Source organism: Carya illinoinensis, chromosome 8 (assembly GCF_018687715.1).
Source record: "Carya illinoinensis cultivar Pawnee chromosome 8, C.illinoinensisPawnee_v1, whole genome shotgun sequence".
Taxonomy (NCBI): domain Eukaryota; kingdom Viridiplantae; phylum Streptophyta; class Magnoliopsida; order Fagales; family Juglandaceae; genus Carya; species Carya illinoinensis.
The window spans coordinates 38,251,104-38,275,058 of NC_056759.1; the positions used below are offsets into that span (position 1 = coordinate 38,251,104).

At 38.2% G+C, this 23,955-nt stretch overlaps 1 protein-coding gene across 2 annotated transcripts; it reads left to right on the top strand.

The window, feature by feature from the left end:
* Nucleotides 1-19,135: 19,135 nt before the first annotated feature.
* LOC122318085 (RING-H2 finger protein ATL8-like) lies at nt 19,136-20,333 on the top strand. Of its 2 annotated transcripts, none has more exons than XM_043135218.1 (2): nt 19,136-19,888; nt 20,068-20,333. In XM_043135218.1, the coding sequence occupies exon 1, from the start codon at nt 19,256-19,258 to the stop codon at nt 19,841-19,843; it is 588 nt and encodes a 195-aa protein (XP_042991152.1). In that variant the 5' UTR covers nt 19,136-19,255; the 3' UTR covers nt 19,844-19,888; nt 20,068-20,333. The 2 variants fall into 2 exon arrangements, with proteins under 2 accessions (XP_042991152.1, XP_042991153.1); XM_043135219.1 differs by having other exon boundaries at nt 20,083-20,333.
* The last annotated feature ends 3,622 nt before the right edge of the window (nt 20,334-23,955 follow it).

The following is a 23,955-nucleotide window of genomic DNA, read 5'->3' on the forward strand; positions in this document are numbered from 1 at the left end:
TAAACCAGACTTTCCCTAAACATGTAGAAATTTTTTTGGGTAGTAAAGCTTGCCAAAATCATTTATTCCACACAAAATTATCACCTCTGCTCCTCATTCCAGGCCATGCTATTATAGTGGAGAAGTTACCATCATGGGCAAGCTTCCAGATGAATATATCGGACCACTTATACCAGCCAGAACATTGTTCAAAATTTCCATGGTTCTATCGACACCAACCAGATCCAGTAATAAATTGGAGTTCCAGTTGTTGTTCAGCTAGCAATCTTTGATACACAACTTCTTGTTCGAAATATCCTCATTCTGCACCGCTAAGGAACCTAATGCAACCCACCTATTGAACCAAAAGGAAGGGTTCCCACCTCTCACCAATATTTTTACATTATCCATAACTTTCAGGATGATGGCCATCATTGATCTCCAAAACCTAGAGTCATTTGTCTCCCCTTCCTTACCAACAAATGTTCATTTCTACAATATTTGGCCCTAAAAAAATCTGACCATAGATTGGTAGAAGTGAGCTATCTAAAAGCGAATTTCATGAGAAGAGTTTTTGAACCTCCTTAAGGTCTCTCGAACCCATACCCCTTTCGAGGTAGGTTTAAAAATATTACCCTAAGCACGCCAATGAATCTTCCTTTTACCTTCCACCTCTCCCCATAAAAAAAATAGCAAGAAAAGAATTTATACGAGAAATAGTAACTAGTGGCATATTTATAACAGACATCAAGTGTATAGGCAAGTTGGACAACACGTCTTAAAAGAATCAATATACCACCTTGCGAGAGCAACTGAAATTTCCATCCCGCAATTTTCTTTATGATCTTTTACACAAGAGGCTCCACTATCCTAGAGGTCAATTTACCAGACACCAACGGTGCACCCAAATAGGTAACTAGAAAGTTGCCTTATATGAAACCCGTAATTCTCAATAAATTACATTTTCAAGTAGGAGTAATGTATTTGGACATAAATAAAGTTGACTTAGCCTTACTGATACGTTGACCCGACCACTTCTCATACATCTCCAAAGTGCAAACAAATTTATGATAGACCTCTTCCCTCCATTAGCAAAAATAAGAATACTGTCCACATAAAGTAAATGCGAAACCAAAGGAGCCCCAATAGGATGGTGGAATTTTCCAATACGACCTGTTTCATAATTATTTCTGAGCAATCTTGTCAAAACCCCCTCCATTATGATGAATAAATAAGGAGAAAGGGGACCCCTTGACGTAGGCCTCTAAAAGTTGAAAAACCCCTTTAAAGGTTCTATTCATCATAATGGAAAACCACAGGGATTCCACACAATTTTTAATGAGCTTGCAAAAATTTTGAGAAAAACCAAAAGCCTTAAGAACCTCAAGAAGAAAATTCCAGTTCACTCTGTCATAAGTCTTAGCCATATCCAACTTGACCATCACATTGCCACCAGCCATTTTATTGTGTAAAGAATGGACCATTTCCGGTGCTAGAGTAATATTCTCAAAAATACTACACCCAATAATAAAAGCAACTTGTTAATGTGAGATGAACTTCTCAACAACATCAGTTAGTCTGAAAGCAATAATCTTAGAGAAAATTTTATAAGCTACAGAGTATAAATTGATAGCCAGAATTTATCAAAACTGGCAGGATTGTCAACCTTGGGAATTAAAATAATAAACGAAGAGGAATAGAACTTGGAAAGAGGACTACCTTTTAAAAAATATTTCGCCGCATCCATGACATCTTCCTTTATAATGTCCCAAGAAGACATAAAAAATTCAAAACCAAATCCGTCTGGCCTCGGGCTATTGTCTTTGGGGATTGAGAACACCGCTTTTTTAACTTCATCTTCTATCAGTTCGGAGCAGAGAAAACTATTATCCTCATCTAAAACTTGCCTTTGTATTAGCTCGGAGAGATCATAGGGTTCAATCACAGTAGTAGACTCTGAAAGAACATTCTAGAAGAAAGTAGCAGCTTCGTTATGTATAATTTCCGCTCCATCTAAAATCCTCCCATCGGGTAGAACCATGCGGTCTATATGACCCTTGTTCCATCTCTAATTGATAACCGAATGGAAGAATTTAGTGTTTTAATCCCCCTCTGTCAACCATTTTTTTTTTCACAATTTGACCCAAGCGGGATACTTCTCGCTTCTCTCACACTTGAAACTCCAACTTCATAGCCAAGTAACCGGCTTCAACCTCTTCAGAAAAATCAGATTGTAGCTGATATTCCAGTAATTCCATCCTTTCCTCTAGAGGTTGTAGCTTTTCTCCCACTCTCCTGAAGACATTTTTATTCCAAGCATGTAAAGCAACTTTAGTTCTCTTTAGACAGATAGCCAATTTCAAAAGACCCAAGGCTGAGTCGTTTGGTATCCATGCATCTTTAACGCGAGACAAAAACAAATCATTTGTTCTCACATGTTGATAAATCGAAAAGGAGTAGGGCCATACACAAAGAATGGCGATATAGTATAAACCATCACAGGACTATGATCAGAAGACTTCCAACTCTGATATTTGAAATGAGTTGAACCAAAAAAGGTTCAAGAAAGCATTATTAATAAAAGCAAGATCCAGCTTAGCCCAACTACGAGCCAATCCTACATGGCCATTGCACCAAGACATACACTGGCCTAAGTTCAATAAATCAACAAGACCACACTGATGTAAACATTCGTTAAACTCCATCATAGGTAAAAGAGGTCTTGGATTTCCACCAATTCTTTTAGAGTCCATTCGAATAACATGAAAATCTCCCATGATCAACCACGGGAAATCCAAAACTTGACTCTTCCAATTGTCGCCATAAATCTCTTTTCTCAATATACGAGCATTTGGCATAGACAAAACTCACCAAAATTCTTTGAAAATCCTTAGTGAACCACCCAGAAATCATTTAGGTGTTGATAGAAATTACCTCAAACACATTCACGTCCTTCCAAAAAAGCCATAGTTTACCACCCTAATTTTCATTAGAAATAGAGTTGTAATAATTCTGAAAACTTCCCATCATAGTCATCTGATCCTCAGCTGCAAAAGGTTCTAAACTAGCAAACAAACCAACATTAAACTTATTAAGCAAACTCTTCAGCCTGCTTCTCGACTTACCCAACCCTCTAATATTCCAAAATGAATAGTATCAATCATAAATTTAATTTATAAGATTGGGTGTGAACCCTCTGAGATTTCCTCACTGATTTTTCCTCTACAATATTAGTATTTTCAGCTATCAATTTTTACCCTGTATCAGAGTCATACATTTTTTCTTTGCCCTTCGACATTGATATTTCACCTTCCTCCCTCAGGGACGAGTACCCCATAGACAATTCCCCCTTGTGTAAACCCTGATTCCTACCTTCAGATAATTTAATATTGTCTGCATCCTCCACTTTCTCCTGAGACCCAGGCTCGTCCTCACACCAGACTTCCTCACACTCCTCTCTATCACTCTCTGTTGAGCCTCCATTGCACTCTTTATCATCCAAGCCTAGTTGCGGTATATCAAAATTTTTCCTTGCTTGTTCCCCTATTTCTTGAGCCACGGGACTTTTTGATAATACAGGTTCTTGATTCATCTTAATCATCACTGGGTTCTGCATCTTCATTCCCCTGTTTTGCCTCTTTCTCCACATCCGTGTTGTTTGTTGGTACAACATCATTAAGCTTCAGCTTCCATATCCTTTGTTCTTTCTGCTTTCCATCGTTCCTTCTTTTCTCTCCCACCCTACACACAATTGAGGTATGTCCTTGCCGACAACAATTGGAGCAAAAAAAACCCATCTTTTCATATTTGGCCTCTTGCCACAGACATTGAGTCAGTGATAAAACAAGGGGAAATCCCTTTACTGGTTCCATAGACAGGTCAACTTCCACACAAATATGTGTCCCCTGGGCTCTCGTACGGTTGATTGTCACATTATCGATTCCAAGATAACGACCAAAACGAGTTGCCATAATTTGTAGAAAATCCGTTTGGTAGAGATGCATTGGTAACCTAGGCAAGAAAATCCATTGAGGAGCCAATGGAGATTCTTTATTCACATCAAAATCCTTCATCTACTTGAAAAGCCGAAAAGAATTGCCTCCCATAGTTCTATCTTCCCTTGCCCAATCATGCACAAAATCATGTTCATTTTTCATGTGAATTAACACATGATAATCATCCATAACACTGATCGTGGGAATTTCCATCAATCCCAATGTTCTCACAACCGATAGTCTGATTTTATCAATAGATGGTTGATATCTCATGAACTTCATCACTAATGCAAAATAGAACTCTTCCTTTGCCTTAGTCATCTCTGCTTCTGAGAAGATAAATCCCAATTCACCATTGATATCAACTGGAAATCTCATAGGTATTTTGAAAGCAGGTGCATCCACTTTTTTATTCACTGCTTACACATACGTCTGCAACTCAGAACCAGCCTAGCCTACAATCCCCGCCGATGGTGAGGCCATCAGAAGGCCAGTATACGGCGTCCCAACAACCCTAGGTAGCCGGGAACCTAAGCAAACGAACATAAAATGGAAAGCCTGCAAATTCAGGACTATCCAAAATAGGAAGCAAAAAGTCTACCAAAATCGCCTTATATCCGCTCTCAAAATCCCCTAGACTAACTTTCCATGAAAATTTCCTTGAATCCATGTGGTGATTCTTTTTGTTACCATGAATTGATGAGTTCATGTCACAGGGTTGCTGTCCTATGTATTTGCAGTTACATCATACTTCCACTATATTCCCTTGTTGCTCAAGTAATATCACTAATTCTATGGATTCTAAATTAATCTCTAGCATATATAGATAACATTAACAGCCATGTTACGTGGAATGGAAATAAGATAACACTGGTTTTGGAAAAGACTTTCTTCCAATTCTCAAGCTGTTTATTTGATGCCACTCATGCTTTAAACTGCCAACCAACCTTCTTGGTAGTCAGAATTGAAGTACTTTTAACAATATTAGGGGAAGCTTAAAGTCAATTATTGTGACCTATATTCGGAAAATGAGTGTTGTTCAAGGTTATTATTCTCTTTTTTCCTTTTTTTAAAATGAATATCTCTTGCATCTCACAACATTTTAAAAGCACATACATCTAACAAGAGAGCTTCATTCTAACACGAGACATGTTAAGGAGATTCTGGATTGCTTGCTTTATTATTAATTCTATGTGGTGTGATTGAACTGTTTACGCTCTTGTTGGGGGAATGCAGATGGGCTCATGCATGAAAAATCAATTTTTGATGAACAAACATCAAAAGCCCTTCAGAAGTGGCACATGGATGTGAAAATGAAAAAGTTGGGCGAGGAGGAAAGACCCCCACTGTAACTCTAGGTGGAAGCCCTACCTTATCAATGGTGCATGCCTCTGGACAATCATTGCACCGCTTCAAATGACCGGTCACTCAACCCGCTCGTTTATGTACGAGGACCATGAGATCTCTGATTTTGAAACTGATCCTTTGTCTCCCACCTCATCCACTACCAACTTGATTATAGGAGTAGATCCTGATAAGCTACAATCTGAACTAGATGAACCTCACCATGGAGAGGAAACCAAAATCGAAGATGACTTCTCATTTGTCAAACCTGAGCCACAAAAGGAACCTTGATGGGGGCATTGGTGGTTATCGACTAGAATTGTATCAATTTTTTAACATATATTGTGAGAAAACGTAGTAGTTATTGGGATGCAGGTCGCAAAATAGGGAAGCGCGCATTTTCGTATAATTTACAAAGGCTTGTTCATAAAGTTACTGTCGGTCAAAAATAAAAACATAATTTCAACATTTTATTTTTTCCAGCCTATCTTTATGTTTGTAGACTAGTAGTTCAATTAATGAATTCGATAGATTCCAAACCTTCCCCTTCCTCACAGTAATCTTGCTTACATTATATAACATGTTTGGTCATTTGTGCGTAGTCAATATTGTTGGCATTTTCTACTTTCCGTCTTTTTCACGTGGCATTTAACTTGTGGAGTTGGTATCGAACATGCTGCTCCTTGATACCGGAATGTGTAGCTCAGATAAATGTTGTCATGCACCTCTTTACACTAAATGGATACTATCCATTTAAGTCTTGAAATGGAGATGGAGGATCTTATTCCCTTCAGGATTAGCTACTCAGATCAGTACATATCATGAGAAGGATCGCATTCTTTGATGGTAACTAATGGAAGAATTGAATAGAATGGCAAGTCCAGGTGTTGTGTGAAATTGCTAAAAACAGAGGATGTGAAAGAATGTTTGCTTCTTCTCATTAACCGAATGAATATTGACTTACTTATTAATCTATACAAAGTATCCTATTTATAGAACTTAAAATACATTCAAGTAGAATATTCTGATACTAACTAACTAACTAACTTGACTAACAAACTGGATTAGGAATTAATGAAGTCCCTTGTTTGGCTTCTCGGGATTTTCTTTCCAATTCCTTGATATGGTTTTCTATATTCCAACACCCCTCCTCAAGATGAGAATGAATATTTATCATTCCCATCTTGCGAATAAAGTAATGAAAATTCAAAGATCCGAGGGGCTTGGTGAGGATATCTGCTATCTGATGCTTCGAAGGAATATGGATGATGTTGATGAGACCCTCTTGTAATTTCTCTCGAACAAGATGGCAATCGAGTTGAATGTGTTTTGTTCTTTCATGGTGGACAGGATTAGAAGCAATAGCAGCTGCTGGCTTACTGTCTGTATAAAGCAAGGCAGCTTGAGTATGCTGGATGTTTAGATCATTTAAAAGGTATACTAGCCACTGGAGCTCACATGTAGAGGCTAAAGCTCTATATTCCGACTCAGCAGAAGACCTACTCACTGTAGGTTGTTTCTTTGACTTCCATGAGATGAGTGAATCACCAATGAATACTGTAAAACCTGTGATACTTCTCCTTGAGTCGAGACATCCCCCTCAATCACTGTCTGAGTATGCTTTCAAATGCAATAGTGATGCTGCATCCAAAAAAATTCCTTGTCCAGGTGTGGCTTTAATGTACCTAAGTACTCTTTCAGCTGCTTGAAGATGTAATGTACTAGGACTAGCCATGAATTGACTTAAAGCTTGGACTGAGTATGCCAAATCAAGCCTAGTAATGGTTAGATATAGGAGTCGGCCTACAAGTCTTCTGTAGGAAGCAGCATCAGTTAAGGGTGGGGAAGAATCATTTGTGCTTAATTTGAGGTTGGATTCCATGGGAAATGCCACTGGTTTGGAAGCAGAAAATCCACTATCTTGTAGTACATCGAGAGCATACTTCCTTTGACACAGTACAATTCCTTTCTTTGATCTTGCTACCTCAATGCCCAAAAAATATTTTAATTCACCCAAATCTTTAATTGTGAATGAATCATGCAAATACTTTTTGACAAGATTAATCTACTCAAGATCATTGGATGCTAAGATCACATCATCAACATAGATTAATAAGACCATGAAGCTATCTGAAGTCTGCATAGTGAAGAGTGAAGAATCTGATTTTCCTTGGATGAACCCAAACTGAATTAATGAGGCTGACAGTTTTGAGAACCACTGTCTTGAAGCCTGTTTTAAGCCATACAAACTCTTTTTAAGTTTACAAACTCGTGGGTCATTAGGAGAAGCAAAACCAGGTGGTAATTGCATATAAACTTCCTCATTTAATTCTCCATGTAAGAAAGCATTATTTACATCAAGTTGATGTAAATACCAACCCTTTATTGCTGCCACAGCCAACAGCACTCTAACTGTTGTCATTTTAGCTACAGGAGAATAGGTATCAAAAAAATCTAGTCCCTCTTGTTGAGTATATCCCTTAGCTACTAATCTAGCTTTGTATCTTTCAACACTGCCATCAGCTTTGAACTTAACCCGATAAACCCATTTGCATCCTATGGCAATTTTGTTTGGAGGTAAGATGGCAAGATCCCAAGTTTTATTAATCTCAAGAGCTTTTATTTCTTCTGCCATGGCATGTTTCCATTCAGGTTGAGAGATGGCTTGTTTGAAGGTTTTAGGTTCAGATATAGTGGAAACAGCACATACAAAGGCTTTATGTTTATGAGATAATTTGGAATCAGAAAGAAAAGAAAGGATTGAGTAAGGCTTACCAGAAGAGCAACTAGGAGATGATTGTGCAGCTGAGTAAGTCAAGTTGCCACAATAGTAATCCTGCAAATAAGTGGGAGGATGTCTAATTCTTTCAGACCTTTTCAGGTTTGTTAAGTCAGTATGTGAAGGATTGGAATCGATTGGGGCAGAATTTATAACATCAAAATTGGGAGAAGAATTATTTGATACTGTATTTGGTGCTGTATGATCATATACTTGAGGAAAATTTGGAAAGACATAAGGGAGATGAGCATGATCAGGAATAGATGGAAAAGCTGATTCATGGAAAGTAACATTTCTGGATACAAAAGTTTTTACAGTATTTAAGTCTAGAACTTTGTATCCTTTAATGTTAGGTGGATAACCTAAAAAAATGCATTTAACAGCTCTAGGATGGAATTTACCTCGATGATTGGTAAGAGTATTTGCAAAGCATAAGCAACCAAATACTTTGAAGTAATTGTAATTTGGTAAAGTATGAAACAGCAGAAAATATGGTGTTTGATTATTTAGAATTAATGGAGTTCTGTTGATTATATGTGTGGCAGTTAATACACATTTAGACCAGTATGTTAAGGGTAATTTGGACTAAAATAAAAGGGCTCTTGCAACATTGAGTAGATGTTGATGCTTCCTTTCAACTCTACCATTCTGTTGAGGAGTTTCTACACAAGATGATTGATGTATGATGCCATATTTTTGATAAAAATCTGACATATTGAATTCTTGACCATTGTCAGTCCGAATGGTTTGGACTTGTGTGTTGAATTGATTTTGAACATAGGCAATGAAGTTGTTAATCAGAACTTGAGTATCTGATTTTGATTTCATAAGATATAACCAAGTGAATCTTGAATAGTCATCCACAACAGTAAGAAAATATGAATAGCCAGAATAAGATGTTGTGGAAAAGGGGCCCCAAATATCAAAATGCACCAACTGAAAGGCTTTACTTGAATGAGTAGTTGATACAGAAAATGGAAGTTTCTTTTGTTTAGCTAATGGACAAACTTCACATATGTGATTATTTGAAGCTGTTACAGAGGAATCAAAAGAATTGATGACTTTTATTCTAGAATTTGGAAGATGTCCTAGCCTAAGATGCCATATATCAGAAGTGGCATTACAAGCTTTAGCAGAAATAGAAGATGAACTGATCGAATTAGACTTCTCAGTTTTTGTAACATCAGGTAAATGTTGTAAATGGTATAAACCTGACTTGACTTCAGCAAGCCCAATCATCTTCCATTTGTTGAGATCCTGCAAGACACATTTAGATTGGAAGAAGAACAAACCAATTGGGTTATCTTTGGTCAATCTTGAAGCAGAAATAAGATTGATATTGAATGCAAGAACATAAAGTGCATTATACAAGGTTATGTCAGTTGAAAGAATGACATTTCCAGTGAATACAACTGGAACAAACTGGCCATTTGGAAGGTGGACTTTGCAAGACTCAGTAGGCAGTTTTATGGAGGTAAAAAAATCAGGACAGCAGATCATATGATCTGTTGCCCCAGTATCCAAAATCCAAGTAGAGGAATTTTGTGAATTAGGTGCTGTATTGCAGGTTAAAGAAATACCTGAGGTTGTTGCAATATTGGCAACTGGAGTAGAAGTGATGTTTGAATTTGACAAGCTATTGGCAAGAGTAATTAAGTTTTGAATTTGCTCTTGGGAGAAAATGTTGGTGGGATTACTTGCATCCTGCTCCATAGATGAAACATTATTTGCAATAGGTAACTGTGAAGTTTCATTTCCAGGATAAGCTGAGATGGATCTTTTGCCTCGAGGACCCTTCCAGCTAGGAGGATAACCAATGAGTTGGAAGCACTTATCTACTAAGTGACCAGAATATCCACAGTGGGAACATATTGCATCTGTTTTGCCTCTTGGTTTTTGAAATTTGCTAACATTTAGTGAATGTTGCCTTTGAGATTGTGTAGCAAACATGGCATGTGAGTCAAGGGACATACCAACAGTATTGCTTAATGATCTTTGGCTTTCTTCTTGCAGTAACAGAGAAAATACATTGCTCATTGAAGGTAATGGAGATTGAAGCAGCAGCTGACTACGTAATGCTGAATAAGAATCATGCAGGCCAACTAAGAATTTCACTACATAATCAGCTTGTTGGCGCTCAGCTAAATTCTTCAAAATGTCACAAGAGCATCTTTCAAGATTTCCACAATGACAAACTGGAAATGGACGATAGCTAATGTATTCATCCCATAAAGTTTTGAATTCACTGAAATATTTAGTGACAGACTTTGATGCTTGAGAAATAGAACTAAGTGATCTTTCCAACGTGAAAACTCTAGGACCATCACTACGAAGATATCGAATCTTGAGTTCCTCCCAAATCTCGAAGGCACTTGTGAAATAAAGAAGACTTCCACGAATTTCTTTGGAAATGGAATTCATTAGCCAAGACAAAACCAGATTGTTTGCCCTAAGCCAAGCAATTCGAAGTGTTTGATCTTGAGAGGATGGTTGAGATAGGCTGCCATCAATAAAAGCAATCTTGTTCTTCACTGTAAGTGCAATAGAGATAGAGCGACTCCATGCTACGTAATTCTCTCCAGTGAAGATTTCAGAAACCAATAAAGCACCTGGATTATCAGATGGATGCAAGAAGTAAAAGCTTGAAGAATCATCAGAGGGATTGATTCTTGAAGAATTTGAGATAGGAGGATCAAAATTAGATTCTGCCATAGTAGCAGATAGAGAGATCAAGATTGCAGCGGAAAGTGCTTGATACATGATGATACCATGTGAAATTGCTAAAAACAGAGGATGTGAAAGAATGTTTGCTTCTTCTCATTAACCGAATGAATATTGACTTACTTATTAATCTGTACAAAGTATCCTATTTATAGAACTTAAAATACATTCAAGTAGAATATTCTGATACTAACTAACTAACTAACTAACTTGACTAACAAACTGGATTAGGGATTAATGAAGTCCCTTGTTTGGCTTCTCGGGATTTTCTTTCCAGTTCCTTGATATGGTTTTCTATATTCCAACATGTTGTGTAAAAGGTTTTAGTCATTAAACAAGTGTTAAATTGTCAGTACTGGTACTCAAAACCCGGATGCATGGGTAATTAATATCAGAGGGTGGGATGGGATCATAAATCGCTGCCCAAAAAAAGAGTAAAGGCCATACTTGCCCGACATTTGCACATGCTGAATTTCAGGCTCACTTCTGCCGTCCCATCCAGATTGTCAACATGTAAAAGCATGCCTCGGCATTTTAGACACCCAAAATCATTTCCTTTATGCTTTGTTTTGCAAGTAAACAAAGATTGTAACGCAAGTGGTGCTTTAATTTAATAGCGGAAGAGGCTCCAGTGGACAAACGAGACAGAACATGATTCTAAAGTGGCTTCTTCGAGCCTAAACAATAAGCATCACTAATGGTTGATGTATGTTTAGCTAACTACGTACTGGCTACCACTTGCTTATTTTGCTCTTTCTGGACAATGACATACATATATATATATATGTTCATCTTACGTGTCCAAATTTCATTAGCAAGCTACTCTTCATGCCTTTCCAAACTTCTAAAACTTCAAATAATTAAAACTAATACCAAATATCGTTGGAGGGGATATATAGTACTTGTGGGCCCACCATAGTAAAGGCCCGATAGCCCATAACAGATTCTGCAAGTCTTACTTAAGCATGTGAAGTCATGTTCGATAATGACTCTGGGTTCTTAGGGAGAAAATCATTCCAATTAATACGGAAAGTCATCAAAGATATATCCAGAAGATGAGTTATGCTATATATAATCATTTTTGTGTACTTTTTATGCACTCCACCAATGTAATTGGCTAAACCAATTATTCTATATTAAAAAGAAGTGTTGCAACCAATCATATTAATGGAATATTCAAGAAGAATCATATTAATGGAATGTTCAAGAAGTACGCAAAAGTGATTATACATAGAGTTTTTTTCCAGCAGATTGGTTATCTTCTGGACCACATGGTTATCTTCATGACTCGATGCCCCTATAAGTAGCACCTACAGGTAACTCTTTAACACATTGAATGATATACTTATATTGAGATCACTTCTTTAACTTAAGCATCGGAGAACAACCAGGTACCCAGTGTCGCCATCTTATTTCCTGCAGACATCCGTGCAATTGGTGGTGTGAAATACATTCTTAACAATGGCGCTGTCTATGGAGTCCTACTAACAAACTTCAACGTGATTTTCACATGCCAACTACCACACAATTACAAGCAACCAGAGACCAAGAGATGAACGTAGTAGAGATGAAAGCAAGACTAGCGGATATAGAAGATAAGCTTAAGAAAGCAGTGGCCATGGTAAAGCAGCTACAGAAGGAGAACGAAGAATTAAAGCAGCAGCACGCTATCATGCCACCCGTCAACAATGAACAAACAGAGGGCGAGAGGGATGCCCACAGCCCATGTGGAGTCAATGTTGAGGAACTAGAGAAGAAGAAATTACACAATGAGCTTAAGAGCCTTGTTGATAAGTACAAAGAGATGGCAAGAAAGATGGGAGGATCTTTCTCCATGGAGTAATTGCTGAATCGAGCAGACCTCCCCTACCATGATGAAGTGATGGCGGTACCACTCCCACCTAAATTCAAGGTTCCTCAGATTTATATGTACGAAAGATCCAAGGATCCTATAGATCACTTAAAAATTTTCAAAGCATACATGACCCTCCACAATTTGCTAAAAGAAGTTTCCTGTTGCGCCTCCTCACTAACCTTGAAATAGATTGCACATGGTTGGTTTGGGACTCTACAGCCAGGGTCCTTTAATAGTTTCAAGGACCTAGCCAAGCAATTCTTAATGTAATTCATGGCTCGTCCTACAGCCTATCTCCGTGCAATTAAGCAAAGGGAAGGAGATAGCTTGAAAGCCTATTTGACCAAATTTAACAAAGAAAGGTTATCCATTGATGACCAAGATGAAAAAATCATGCTCGCTGCCTTATTGGGAGGCATCTGGCCAACCCATTCATGACCAAACTAGTGAAGAAAAACCCCCTTTACTTGAGGAAATTTATGGATAGGGCTAACAACTATGTCAGCGGAGAAAACACGTTACAAGCTTTGCTAGAATCAAGGAAGTGAAGTTTGAATCCAAAAACTCAAGCAGAGACAGGAAAGCCGGGTCAAGTCATCAGGACGGAGGGTGTGAGAGGCATTCTACCCAGCGGGACCAAGCACCCCCCAAGGGTTAGCAATATTGCAAATATCATCAGTCCAATACTCATTAGATAGAAGATTGTTCAACCATGAAGAAAAAAGTAGTCGAGTTGACGGGGAGAGGGGAACTTGAAAGGATGTTAGCAGATCATGTGAAGCCAATGAGCGAGGAAGGTCATGGGCGTGAATCTAGACAAAGCAAAAGCCCAAAAACACTACGTTAGGCTAGGTAACAGAGGCAAGACACCCCTCGCCAAACAAGAAATCAAGAAAAAGCCCTTTTGGGGGAGATCCGAACTATAGCAAAGGGATTTGTTGGTGGAGGCGTGACAGCATCATGTAAGAAGGCTCACACCTCATCAAGCCAAATATCGTGAAGTATACTCAGCAGACAGGCCCTCCAAGTACCCCAAACTAGGAGCCTCTTCCATTATTTCTTTTGAAGACGAAGATTGAGAGGGCGTTCTATACCCCCACAACGACGCCTTGGTAGTCACTTTCTTGGTAGCAAATTACAACACAAGACAGATTTTGGTTGATAATGAAAGCTCTGCCAACATTCTATTTTGGGATGCCTTCACCAATATGGGAACTAGCCCAAATAGGCTACGACTGTCACCCACCCCCCTCAAGGGATTCTCCAGCGAAGCTATCCAACTGATAGGCGCCAATGCACTGCAAGTTACCATGGGTCAAGGAGACAACATGGTTACAACAATGATAGACTTCTTGGTTGTCAAAGCATAGTCATTGTATAATGCCCTATTAGGGCATCCAACCTTGAATAATCTGAAGGTCGTCACCTTCACCTACCATCTGAAAGTGAATTTTCCAATAAAGGCAGGTGTCAACTATGTAAGAGGAGAAAAAATTTTGGCAAGGGAATGTTATGTGCAGGAACTCAAGGCAGCGGTGCCATCAGGATTGGTTGTAGAAGACTCAAGCACTAAGCAATCGCCTATACCCCCGGTCATCATTGACCAGGACATTAAAGCCAAGGATGAGACTAGTCTAATGTAGGCAAAGGCAAACAAACCCTTAGAGTTGGTGACACTTCATTTGGACCTCCTAAATGCCATGACTTGCGTAGGAACAAGACTCGCACCTAAACATCGGGAAGCGTTGAAGCAGTTATTAATTGAACATAGGGATGTGTTCGCTTGGAGCCATGAGGATATGCCAGGAATCGACAGTGAGATCGTGGAGCACAGACTATGCGTCAATCTAGCGATGAAGAAAGTAAGTCAAAAGAGAAGAACCTTCAGCATGGAAAAGTGCACAGCTATCGCTGAGAAAATTGATAGTCTCTTGGCAGCAGGATTCATCAGGGAAACCTACTACTTGGAATGGCTCTCTAATGTGGTGTTGGTAAAGAAAGCAAACAGGAAGTGGAGGATGTGCGTTGACTTTATAGACTTGAATAAAGCCTGTCCAAAAGACAGCTTTCCACTGCCTAGGATTGTTGTTATCGTAGACACCACGGCAGGACACCGGATGCTGAGCTTCATTGATGCCTATTCAGGTTATAATCAAATCCGTATGAGCAAATAAGAAGAAGAAAAGATGACGTTCATTATTGATAGGGGAATTTATTGTTATCGTGTAATGCCATTCGGGTTTTAGAATGCCAGGGCAACTTACCAAAGGTTGGTCAATCAGATTTTCAAATGATAATTCGAAAAAACTATGGGCATATATGTTGACGACCTGCTAGCAAAAAGCAAAGAACTTGCTCAGCACTTAGCTGACTTACGAGAAACTTTTGGAGTGCATCGCAAAAGTACAAGATGAAGTTAAATCTGACAAAGTGCGCTTTTGGCATAGACTCAAAAAAGTTCTTAGGCTTCATAGTTTCAGAGAAGGGGATTGAGGCAAACCCTGAGAAGATCGACACCATACTGAATATGAAACCACCCCAGAATAGCAGCCTTAAACAAATTTGTCTCCAGGTTCACTGACAAATGCCTTCCTTTCTTCAAGGTTTTAAGGAAAGTTCAGACGTGGAATGAAGAATGTGATCTGGCTTTCCAAGAATTGAAACAATACCTCCTCAGCCCACCCTTATCAAAGCAGCCTAATCACAGGGATACTTAGTAGTATCTCCACATGATATCTCAATAACACTAGTAAAGGATGAGGGCACCACCCAGGCACCTGTATACTACGCAAGCCGCAGGCTCAGAGACGCCAAGGTTAGGTTCCAAGAATGGAAATATTGGTGTTCACCTTAGTAATAGCCACCAGAAAATTATCTCCATATTTTCAAGCCTGGCCCATAAGTCCATCAAGATCGCGCAACTGGGGAGATTCAGTTGGTGATGTAGGTGTGGTAAGCATCCCTCTTTCTAAACTTGGCTCAGTGCCAGAATCAACATTCCCAACCAGACTTGTGTTGACAACCACCCCCTCAATATCCTCAGTTGGGCAACTGGTAAGCGTCTCGCCTTCCTTTTGGCTTGGACGCTTTGCAGGTGTCTTAGAAGAAGGCGGTGAAGCATCCTTTTTCACAACCTTTAATTTTCGCTCCTTAACATGGGAGCGATTGTGTACAACAAGAAATCTGTCCATGTTAGCTGATGACAATAACTTATCTGTCCACGGGACGCTTTTTTTGCCCTTACTATCATGTTCCTTGGCCCAATTAAGAACTGTGTTAATATGTTATTGTTCGTAACCAGTAAGGTCAATAAGGATTTTTTTGTCATCAGGGACTTTCCCCCAATTGGCTTGAACAGAAAAATCAAGGATGTCTTTCTTAAAGGCGGGAAACTCACAGCCATTCCCAGCAAAAAAAAAAAAAAATTCTTGGTCCTGGATTTAGCATTGGATTGGCGGGGTTCAAAGGCCACCAAAAGTTGAACATTTGTTCAAACACGAAAACTACAAATATTTCCTGGCAGTCGGCTCACAAAGTAAAAAGAAAAGAACTCACGAGCCGTCAAGTCTGGGTATCTCTCTCCCAGAGGCTCCAAAACTATACAGAACACTACACAGGAACTTAGCAGTACATGCCAACCATGTGGATGAAGATGGGTGGGTGAAATCTAGAGAAGATTGAGGATGTCACACACAAGGCAGCAAAATGGGAGTCACAATCCACTTGTCAGTGCACAAGCAGTGAGAGCAACTTTTCCAAAGAAACCTTCTTCGTCAAAGGCATCGGTGTCCTCAGGAGGAATTATGAACTTCACTGAATCAGGAATGCGGCTAGTTGTTTGTAGTTTTGTTAATTCGCGAGTGAAGATGATCGAACGCTAGGTGAATCCTTCAAAGGAAAGGGGCATTTGAGCCTTGGAGGATTTGGCTTCAGAATGGGTGGATTTTCCACTACATAACAAGGAGAGGTAACATTAACCTGAGCCATTTTATAAGAAATGTAAAGAATCACAAAGAAATGTAGAGGGACGTCACAAGGAAGGGGGAAGTCATAATGAAGAAGGAAGTGCAAGGAAGTTTAGAGAGCAGAAAGTTTGAAAGAAAAACCTTCGAAAGAAAAACCTTTCAATGACAGCAAGTCTAGGAGTGGGAAAAGGCAGTTGTGAAAAGAAGGCAATGATGTGGGAATCTAAGAGATTCTTGGAAAGCTGAGTGGTTACTTGTGCGCCATCAGTTATCATTCTTGAAAATGAAAAATGAGGAGCGGGAATGGTTATGGACAAGTGTTGAGATCTGGCAAGTGCAAAGAGTTTATTGCATACATAAGGATCTATCTTAGTTTAATCCTAAGGAAACTAGCGGGGTAGAAAAGGAAGGTACAACAATTTAATTGCCTACATATTGCTATGAAGAAAATTAGCAGGATAACTGAAAGAGATATATAGTACTTGTGGGCCCACCACAGTAAAAGCCCATCAGCCCATAACAGATTCTGCAAGTCTTACGTATGCACATGAAGTTATGCTAGTTAACGCCTCTAGGTTGTTAGGGAGAAGATCATTCCAATTAATACAGAAAGTCGTCAAAGATATATTCAAAAGATAACGGTTATCTTCTAGACCACATGGTTATCGTCACAACTCCACGTCCCTATAAATAATACTTAAAGGTAACTTTTTAACATATTGAATGATATACTTATATTGAGATCACTTCTCTAACTTAAGCATCGAAGAAAAATTGGACACCCAGTGCCGTCATCTTATTTCCTATAAGTATCCATGCATTTGGTAGTGTGAAATACATCCTTAACAATTGTAATTAGGGGTGAACAATTAAGCCGCAACCCGACCCGACCCGGACATTTCGACCCGATTCGATTCGAATTATCCGGTCCGAAACAGAAACGGGTCGGAATCGGGTAATTTCAGTTACTAACCGTTTGGAACCAACCGGGTCGGATAATTACCCGTTAACCGACTGATGCTTCGAACGACGCCGTTTCTCCCCCCTTCCCCACCCATTTCTGCTTTGTGTTTTCGTTGTCATTTCTTCCGAAACCTACGCCTTATGCAGTACGCCCAGCCTCCAGCTCTCAGTCCCCTCTCTGCGCCTCTCCGTCTCCCAGCCGCCAGCCTCACAGCCGCGACTCGCCCATCTCAGCCATGACTCGCCGTCTCCCAGCCACCAACTTCTTCTTCTTCGGAAAGATGCTTCCGACTTTCGGCAAGATTGGGATAGATTCCGATCCAAAAATTTTCTCTGTGTTCTTTCAGCAAGATTGGGATAGATTCCGATCCAAAAATTTTCAAGAACAAACGGAATAACCGATTCCGATCCAAAAATTTTCGGAACGGCTAATCGGGTAACGGAAGAGTTACGGAACAATTCCGTTCGGAACATCACCTTTTCGGTTCGGGTCGGAACACCACCTTTTCGGATCGGTTCGGGTCGGCGTACAGCCCTAATTGTAATCAAAACAAATTTTATTGGTAGAATGTTCCTAACTTTGGTATAATATTTCCTTCACAAGGTATCTTCGTAATTTCTTCTCTTAGATTTTTAATTGTATTAATGAATCAAGAGCATATAAGATAAAAAAATAATTACTGTCTTCAGAATCGAAAGAAAAAATCCTGTACATTTTTTTTTTTAAAGTCTTTAGAACGTTCAAGCTCGAGGAGGATTAAAAAAATATTGTGTATCCATATAAAGAAAGTTATTATTGAGTAAAAAAACAAAATAAGATAGAAAAATATATTTTAATTACTATATACCCTGTATCATAATAATAATAATAATAATAATAATAATAATAATAATAATAAAAAACTAAATAAATAAATTTGTAATGATTTAATACCAAATAAAAGAATAGGTAAAGAAAAATAAGGTGACTAATTGGTTACAAGAAATGATTTATATAATCTTAAATAAACAAGTTTGATACAAATTTTTGTGAAAAAAGTGAACCTCACTTTAAAAAAAATATAAAAACAATATTTTTTATAAGTGAGATCTATTTTTTGATAAAGTGCTTGTATAAGATTTGTTAATTTAAAATTTATATATAATATTACTCGTTGGGTATATGACGGTCGTCGTTTTATTCTTAGCTTATTGTTATTATCTAAATTTATTTTAATCTACATCTAAATTTATTTTAATTAAGTTTCACAAAACCCATTCCACCATTTTAATTTATTACTTCTTATAAATAGCTTGACTCATTCTACTTAACTCAACGTGAGACCAAAATAAAAAGTGCTGAGAGACCATCTCTCTCTTTATGATTATCTTTTCCGTTGTCCCAACATTTGCAGGTTTGAGCCCTCTTTCTTCTACATGACATGACTCGAAGTTGTTTCCCTTTCGATTTTTCTCTTAAACTGAAACCGCTTACCACCCAACTCTTTTAACGCTTAAAACAAACACCCACCCACCCACCCACCCCTTATAATTGTGCATGTCAATCTCATATTTATTGATATGATATGCTTTCTGCCCATTTACGACTATACCAAACCCAAAATATCCCCCACCCCTAACCTATCATCTCTTCCTCTCCTCTCTCACACCCACCATGGTTCGCTCTCTAACAACTCTGGCACCCGCGAACTCATCAACGACGGCGGCGGCTGCTCCTCCTCCCGAGGTCCTCACCGTGGAGTCGGACTTCGTGGTCATACTGGCTGCCCTTCTCTGCGCACTCATATGCGTGGTGGGGCTCATCGCGGTGGCCCGGTGCGCTTGGCTCCGTCGCAGCTCTACCCAGACTCGGTCTCCGGCTCGGGCTCAGGCTCTAGCAAACAAGGGCCTAAAAAAGAAGGTACTTCAGTCTCTCCCCAAGTTCACGTACGACTCCGACGGCGCCAAGAACCCAAAGCTATCGGTGGCGGATTGCGCCATATGCTTGGGAGAGTTCATGGACGGGAACGAGCTGAGGGTTTTGCCACAGTGCGGTCATGCTTTCCACGTTTCATGCATCGACACATGGCTTGTGTCCCACTCATCGTGCCCATCTTGTCGGCAGATCCTGGTGGTAGGGAGGTGCCACAAGTGCGGTCAGTTCCCGGCTCCTCAAATTGATCAGGCTGGCACGGATTTCAATGCCATTACTCCCAACACTAGCATTAATCACAATACTCTTGCTCCTACTTTCTTGCCTTAAACTTTCCGGCCTTTTGTTTTCTCATTGCCGTCTTGTAAATACAAGGTAATATTCTAACACTACGTATCAGCATATATGTTTAGGAATAGGGTCACTTTTGGTGTATTTCTTTTTCTTCTTTTGATCCGTGAGGTCAATTGCTCCGAATATGAAATTGACAGTTGCGCTATATATGTTCTATTTTTCGGTTTCCCGACCTGTGTGCGCTCATTTTTCTTTTTCAGTTTCTTTTTGAGCAGTTGGGTATCTAGCTAATTCATATGCTGTGGTGTGTGGAGCATGTCGGTCCAATTTCAACCCAGGATCAGATCATGTAATATGCGCTCCTCCTCCTCCTGTTTTGTTGAGGTTTTCTTTATTTCTTTAGACGTAGTTTTTGTGTTTATCCTCAATTTTGGGTTTAAAAATAACTTTTGTAAGAAAAGAAAATGGTGAAAAGATCCCTTACTAAATCGTGAATTAAAGTAAGAGATGGTGAAAAGATTACTTACTAAGATGCGTTAGACTTTCTGGATCCCTTCCACATCCATCCGACCCAATAAAGGCCCCCATCCCAAATGATGAACTCAAGAGACCTGTGGACTCACTTTATCTTACAGAAAGCACATCATCTTCTCCTTTTTGGTAGTTCAAATGAGGTGAGGGTCCACCCACCATTTATTCCGAGGTTATCTTTTCAGGAGGGAGAGAGATTGTGTAAATATCTTAGAGCATTGGATTAGTTATTTTAATCTTTAAAATTTGGTTAATATGTAATTTTTTTTTTATAGCTAATCACTTAGAAATTGAAATATATATTGAATTAGTTATTATATTCTCTATAATAATAAATTATTATTATTATTTTTTATTTTTTAAATATTATTTATTTTTATTTCACAATTTCCAATATTATCCAAAAATCATATATTCTAGCTTTCACAACGGAATTCATGTATGTGGTTGACAATGGCATCGGAATTTATATATGTATAAATCAATTAATTGAATCTCATCTGATGACATATTCTATAAAATATGAAGGATTTTTAACTAAATATGAGAAGGAAACTTGGTCGCAGGTGGAAAAATGAAAGGGATCAGCTATGCAAAGTGAACTCAGAAAATGATTAAATATTCAATATGAAGAGCTACAGTTTATTTTAAATATCACTTCTTTTATAAAAAGACTGTAACTTATCTTGTAAATAAAAATAATTTAACTAATTGGATGTAGATAATTTTTTCTCCCGTTGGCTAAATTATAAAAAACACTGCCAATGCTACCGGGTTCAGTTGAAAAGTAAGAGATGACGTTCTTTCTGGTAGGCATACCCAATGCGGCGCTAAAGATACACATCCAAACTCCAAATTTCTCACTGTCACTTTCTCCGAGCACCTCAACAGGCCCTCACTCGCTCAACTCCTGATTTCGTGCTATTTTGCCTACTCCCACCTCCCATCATTTCCCAAGTGCCCCGATTTAATCAATAAATTGACATCTTCTTTGGCAATTTCCTGACCTACATACCACCTTTCCACTTGTTTGCACAGAAAAAGTGGCACTCAACTCTTAGCTTTTGATTATCATCTCTTCCCAACAGTATTATATGTTATTATATATTAATGTTTACATGTTATTATATATTGATTATTATACATTACTAGTACATGTTATTATACATTTGTATTACATGATATTATAAATTTATATATTTGTGTTTATACATAATACATTAGTATTAAATATCATTATACATTAGTTATTATATTATTAGTATTACATGTTATTATATAGTAGTGTTTACACATTAGTTGTTATTATATATTAGTGTTACATGTAATAGTTAATAGTATTGTGTTTACATATACTTAATTATTATTAGTCAATTTAATCTATTTATATTATAGTATAATAATGTGCTCATACTAGTATATTATTGAATTTAACTAACTATATAAGTTATAGTTATATAATATATAAAAAATATAAATATTTTTATAAAATATGTACAATATCAGAGTCGGAGTCGGAATTGGTACATCGCTACCTCCGACTCTGAGTTTTTTGATCAAAAAACTCCGACCCCAACTCTTACTCTGAATTATTGAAGTCAGAACGGAGCCGGGTTAGCCCTACAAATGTCAATTGCCCCAAACCCTCCAAAGTCAAAATGTGTACCCTCACCCTTGTGGTTTGGCTTTCTCAAGTGCATCAAATGTCACATGACCTCGATCATCCTTTAGGTGTGAAAAAATACACCGGTGAGCCGGTAAACCGAATTGGACCAGATCGAACTGGTGGGTCTGGTTCGGTCCGGTATCAGTTTTATTTTTCTTAAAATCGATCAAAATCAGGCCAGTTTTGATTTTTTTTTTTTAAACCCGACCGAACCAGTTCTTTTATATATTTTAATTTTTATATATAATATATAACTATATATAAAATAATTTTGTATTATATGATAAATTACTAATTAATATAATATTAAATTTTAAAATCTTATATCATTATAGTTTATTGTATTAATAGTTATACTAATATTATATTGTCCATATTATTAGTTATACTAATACTATATCAATATATATTATAATATATCACTATAGTCTATAATACAATTATAATATACTATATTATATATGATATATTATATATAATATAGTACATTAAAATAGAAAAATCGGACCGAACCGAACCAGAAATCAGTAAAATCGGAGTATGATTTAGGAGGGTAACCAGTACGTAATCGATTTTGAAAATGCAAAACCGGTATATACTGATATGGTCCTAAATTTTGTCCAAAACCGAACCAGACGGGACCGATTACACCTCTAGTCATCCTCATCCGGAAATGGAGCCATCGGTGTTGAAGGCCACATCTTGTCTTCGTCAGATCGAGTTGCATTCTCACAAACTTCATGACAGAGCTATTTTGAGGAACAAACCTAGACATATATATATTTGCTCATCAGGTAAATTCCATTTGTAGAAGCCCGTCCTTTATTCATGGTAATACCATTTGCAGAAATGCACCTTTTTTCTGCTTCATCCCCCATTTCAATTGAACCCGTAGACTTGAATATTTCATATTCAAATTCCTAATTAGATTCTCTTGACTTCAACTCTAAGCGGAGAGGACGGAAATATTTGGTCATGAAACTAGAAAGTAAAAACTTAAAATGAATGGAAGAATTCTATTATTATTTAGAAAATAGAGAACCATGTTTTTCAAGAAATAATGGATCAGTTATCTGGTTGCCAGATTTCAGGATCATTCCAGGCCACATAAAAGCAGAATAAGCACCATAGAGACGATCAATTCCTAGTGAATCACCATCAACTGACAAACTTGTCAAGAAGAGATTTTTTTCTTTTTTTTTTAATGCACAGATCTAGAGAGTATTGGAGTCTCAACCTCCACAAACTCCTGTATGTCCTCTAGATATTTTCGACTACGTTTAATCACCTTATGCCGCAGTATTATGTTGAAATTCATTTGCTGCCGCCAAAGATCAAGGCATCGATATCTTCATAAGATCTTCTCCTTGACAAAATTTTTTGCATCCTCCATCGTAGAAACTGAGAATGTTAACTTTGACTTTACAATGTTTATTACTTGAAGCACTCTGCTATAACCTCTATTGAGCCCGTTTTCATCTTCTTGTTGAACGACTCCCTTGGCTGAGATTGCACCATGCCTTCCATGGTAATCATAGACTCAAGCCTCATTTGGTAGATAATGGTCACCATGGCCGAGAATGGTCATTGTGGAACTCGTTTGGTAGAGTTGCAACATGAATGACACCGGCATGGCCTTTGAGGTTGAGAAAAGGTGAGACCACCGTGGATCTTGTGGAGCACAAACTAGCTGCAGAGCCGAATGCGTTGATCCAAGTCAGCCACAGATAATTCACTGCAAAACCCAGTCCAACTGACCCATTCGACTCTATTTCTGGGAAGTGTTTCGGAGAAGGGTTCGTTATACCAACATAACACCAAACACCCAAACATATACTCATTAGGCACACTACCATACTTTTGCAATTCATCCAACACATTGATTGCTTTCTTAACCATCATGGCCTCGAGAGATTTCCAAACAATGGTGAAAGCGTCCATTGGCAGCACC

Coding starts and splice junctions, on each gene's coding strand:
- LOC122318085 (XM_043135218.1), top strand. CDS start 19,256: ATGGTTCGCTCTCTAACAACTCTGGCACCCGCGAACTCATCAACGACG.